The 4593-nt window shown below is 46.7% G+C and overlaps 1 protein-coding gene across 1 annotated transcript; it reads left to right on the top strand.

The window, feature by feature from the left end:
- Positions 1–2380: 2380 nt before the first annotated feature.
- On the top strand, positions 2381–3688 carry C2CD4C (C2 calcium dependent domain containing 4C; the record flags this gene model as incomplete). Its single annotated transcript, XM_081312850.1, has 1 exon — positions 2381–3688. One exon carries the CDS (start codon positions 2381–2383, stop codon positions 3686–3688), a length of 1308 nt encoding a protein of 435 aa, XP_081168976.1.
- Positions 3689–4593: the final 905 nt, after the last annotated feature.

Genomic DNA, 4593 nt, shown 5'->3' with positions numbered 1-4593 from the left:
GTGGCAACCGTTAAGTGAATCACTGCTGCTGTTAAGCAGATCTGTGGTCATTAAGGGAAAGGAATTAGAATAGAAATAGGAATAGGAATAAAAGGGAAGGGAAGAGAATAGAATATAGTATATGGAATAGAATAGAATAGAATAGAATAGAATAGAATAGAATAGAATAGAATAGAATAGAATTAGAATTAGAATTAGAATTAGAATAGAATTAGAATAGAATTAGAATAGAATTAGAATAGAATAGAATTAGAATAGAATTAGAATAGAATAGAATAGAATAGAATAGAATAGAATAGAATAGAATTAGAATAGAATAAGAGTAGAGTAGAGTAGAGTAGAGTAGAGTAGAGTAGAGTAGAGTAGAGTAGAGTAGAACACAGAATAGAACTAGAAATGAATAAAATAGAATAGAATGCAGAATAGAATAGAATAGGAGTAGAATAGAATAGAATAGAATAGAATAGAATAGAATAGAATAGAATAGAAATAGAACACAGAATAGAACACAGAATAGAACACAGAATAGAAATAGAAATAGAAATAGAAATAGAATAGAATAGAATAGAATAGAATAGAATAGAATAGAATAGAATAGAATAGAATAGAATAGAATAGAAGCTGGAAGGGACCTTGGAGGTCTTCTAGTCCAACCCCCTGCTCAGGCAGGAAGCACTATACCATTTCAGACAAATGGTTGTCCAGTCTCTTCTTAAAAACTTCCAGTTTTGGAGCAAAGTCCATAGGGAAGCAAGATTCACTTAACTGTGTTACTAACTTAACAATTGGAGTGATTCACTTGGTGGAGCAGTGGGCTAATGCCTCCTTAAGTAACACCAGCTGCCTGCAATTAGTGCAGGTTCGCATCCCACCAGGCTCAAGGTTGACTCAGCCTTCCATCCTTCCCAGGTAGGTAAAATGAGGACCCAGATTGTTGGGGGCAATTAAGCTGACTTTGTAATAATGCCGCTTGGGGTGTGTGTGAAAGCCCTAATAAGCAGGCATATACATAGAATGAAGGCTACTGCTAAGCTTGTAAGCCGCCCTGAGTCTTCGGAGAAGGGTGGGATATAAATGGAATTAAAAAAAAAACTCTGGCAAGAAAGGTCATAAAATGGGGCAAAACTCACTTAACACATTTCTTACTTCGCAATGTAAATTTTGGGCTCACTTGCAGTCGTGAGTCAAGAACTATTTGTATTGGAAGAGTTTTATCATGACTCTGCTAAGCCTTTTCTTCGTTATACAGGGCATATCTAGTTTCCACAGCCAATCATTGTATGTTTTAGCCTCCACACCCTTTATCATCTTTGTGGCCCTTTGCACAATTCCTAGGGCCTCCGCATCTTTTTTTTTTTTGTATTATGGTGACCAGAACTGGATGCAGTATTCCAAGTATGGCCTCATCAGCATCGTACAGAGTGGTAGGATCACAGTTCGGTGGTCCTCATTTTTCAGACATTCGCCCACCGAACTACATTCCCTCAGAAGTGCTTTGCCAAAAAACAAAATCTACTGGGAAGACTTCCGTGGGCACTAAATGGGAAAATGGGAATTCTGGGAACTTTAGAGAAATGATGCTACAGTGAGAAACAACATGCAGTCCCTGGCTGTGGCTTCATATGTCACAGTGTTAAGAATGCTGTAGTGCAGGCAAACTCTGCCCACAGCCAGAAGTTTGATTTTGGAAAGCTCAGGGTTGCATCAGCCTTTCATCCTTCCAAGGTCAGTAAAATGAGGACCCAGATTGTTGGGGGGCAATATGCTGACTCTGTAAATCACTTAGAGAGGGCTGTAAAGCACTTGGGGGGAATATATAAGTCTAAGTACTATTGCTAAGTAGGAGAATGACCAGGCTGAGCCCGAAGGAGGAGTCAAATGTGTCATCAGTCATGAGTCCCTGGGCACCCACAAGAGCTCTAAATCCAGCCCACCTTGAATGCCTTCTTAGTTCCCGCGCATTTCCCTTGACCTTTAGTATGTCAGATTTTTGTAGAGAGCTTAAGCGGGCAATAAACCTTTATACTCATTTGAACTGCCTGAATCTCCTGATTTTCCCAGCACTTGACAGGCTATCAAGAAATAAGTTTTTAAAAAACCTGTGACCCGCCCCTGAAATTTTCTCTTCCACTTAGAAAGATTTTTTTTTAAAAAAAAAAATCAGTGCGCTTTTTCTCTGATGGAATCTATAACGAGGGGGGAAAAAAGGAGATCATTTCTCTGCTCAGCAGTAGCTTAATTTGCAAATTAACAGACTATTCTATACAAATGGCAGGGTAAGAAACTCACTCTGATTTTTTTTTCCTTTTTCTTTTATCTTCCAAGCGTTTGCAGTTGTCGGTCTCCTCCTGAACCAGCCGAAGGAAAAAAAAGACTCAGAATGTGGCTTTTAGAGAAAATCCGAGGCTCGGTGGATAACAGCGGTTCTCGCGGCAACGACTCGGCAGATAAGCAGTCCAAAGGACCGTTGTACAGCAACGTCCTGACGCCGGATAAAATCCCGGATTTTTTCATTCCTCCCAAGCTGCCGACGGTGCCTCCTGAGGCAGAGGAAGGGAACACCAAGCCGAATCTGGGCACTTCGGCCTCCGAGCAGAATTTGTCTGCCCGCAAAACTCAGCGCAGCCCTCGTTTGCCCGTGAAGGCCGTTTCGGAGAGCAAAAACCTCCTAAAAGCCGCCAGCCGACACATCATCCAGATCGAGAGCGCGGATGAATGGATGTCTGAAGAAGACTACAGCACCAATGCAGACCCACAGTCCCAGACGGCCATGTCGCTGCCGTATGTCCCCAAAGCACAGACCTCGTACGGCTTCGCGACGCTGATGGAGAGTCCTCACACGCGCCGCAAGGAGTCCCTTTTCCACAGCGAGCACACCAGCCTGTGTCCATCCCAGTCGTCCTCGCCCAGTTCTCAACGTAGGTCCACCTCAGGAGGGGGCAAGACAAATGGGGAGAGCACCCACCTCAACCCCTCGGACATCAGTATGTCGCTCATGAATCCCTACCGTTACTTCAGTGGAGGGGAAAGCGATACCTGCTCCTCGGCGGAGTCCTCTCCCTTCGGTTCCCCACTGCTGTCCAGGTCGGTGTCCCTTCTGAAGATCTTCAGCCAGGAGAGTCAATCCAAGGTCATCAAACTAAAACACTCGGTGGCTCGCAACAGCTCCCTGTCCACCGACGATAGCTCGGCGGACACCAGCCCCAGCTCTCAGCGCCGCATGCGCTGCGCGACCCCTCCGACTGGGGGAGCCACTGGCGGGGCACAACCCCAGCCCCTCACCCCCGTGGACCCCCAAGAGAGATTTCACAAGGAACACGTGCTCAGTTTTATCAAAGGAGGCAGCATCCGCTTGGTGGCCCAGTACAATCCGTCGAACGCCCGGCTGAGGGTGCGAGTTGTGGCCGCCGAAGACCTCTACGACAAGCACTGTGACATCAGGAGCATCAACTGTTGTGTGTCTCTCTATTTAAACCCCGGCAAGCTGCAGAAACAGCGGAGCACCATCATCAAGAATAGCCGCAACCCCATCTTCAATGAAGATTTCTTTTTCGACGGGCTAGGCATCAGCAACGTGAGGAAAATGTCACTCAAGGTCAAAGTGGTCAACAAAGGCAGCAGTCTCAAACGGGACACTCTGATGGGCGAGAAGGAACTGCCCCTCACTTCTTTGCTCCCCTTTTTATAAAGTCTCCCCTGTCCCCGCTCTCTGTGCCTGCCGCTAACCCCAGTGGGCTTCTTTCCCGCTCTGCAAACCGGGAAGGGTTGGAGAAGCTGCTCACGCAGGTTCCTCCAAGGCCGGCCAGCGTTTCCTTAAAATGGGTGTTGCATGTTTGAGGTCCATGAATGGGGCACCCCAGCATTTTCGCACGAAACCTCAGCAGCTAGCAGCGTGACCCTGTTTTCTTAGAAGGTCAGGATATTCTTCGTCCCTTGGGTCAAGAGGCGCGTCATTCGGTCACTGCGAGCTGATCTTCTTTCCCTGTTGCCATGTTGGAGGTAGCGTGGAAGAAGATCTGGGGATTTGAAGGGAACCAGGAAGGTTCCTTCAGATGGGTTTCCCTCAGGGTAGGAGGTGGGTGCATGAATAACCCAGGCTTCCTCCCTGTTTTTAAGCCTCTTCCTCACAAATGCATGCCGAGAATCTGAGGACGTATCCCTTTAAGATGCATGCTGGCTGCGTTTGATTATGTCGCCTGGTTCAGCAACTGCCAGTCTGCTGGAAGATAACATCACCAGCCCACTTGGCTTCTGTGGAAGGGAGGGAGGGATGTGATCACCAGTTTCACTCACCCAGGAAACTTCTCCACTTCCCAAATGGGTGCAAATTCCAGCTTTTGACTTGGGAGCTCTTGTCAACGTGTGCTTTCTGAAGGAGAAGCGGGCAGGAGAATGAGTTGGACCCAGAGGAGCTTCTGAAGCCCAGCGGATGATCCAGCAATTGTCCCCAAAATGGCTGTTTTGCAAGATTTGGGGGATTGGACAGAGGGATCCCAGCCTGCCTGCTCTGCTTGACTTCAGAGGAAATCGCAGAAAAATCAGAGTGATGCCCGATAAGACTTTCAACCCGGGGTCGAAAAAAACAAACATGGA

This window comes from Vipera berus, assembly GCF_964194415.1.
Source record: "Vipera berus genome assembly, chromosome: 1".
NCBI classification, from domain to species: Eukaryota; Metazoa; Chordata; class Lepidosauria; order Squamata; family Viperidae; genus Vipera; species Vipera berus.
The sequence above is the reverse complement of the archived record's forward strand: the minus strand, read 5'-3'. Positions and strand labels throughout refer to the sequence as shown.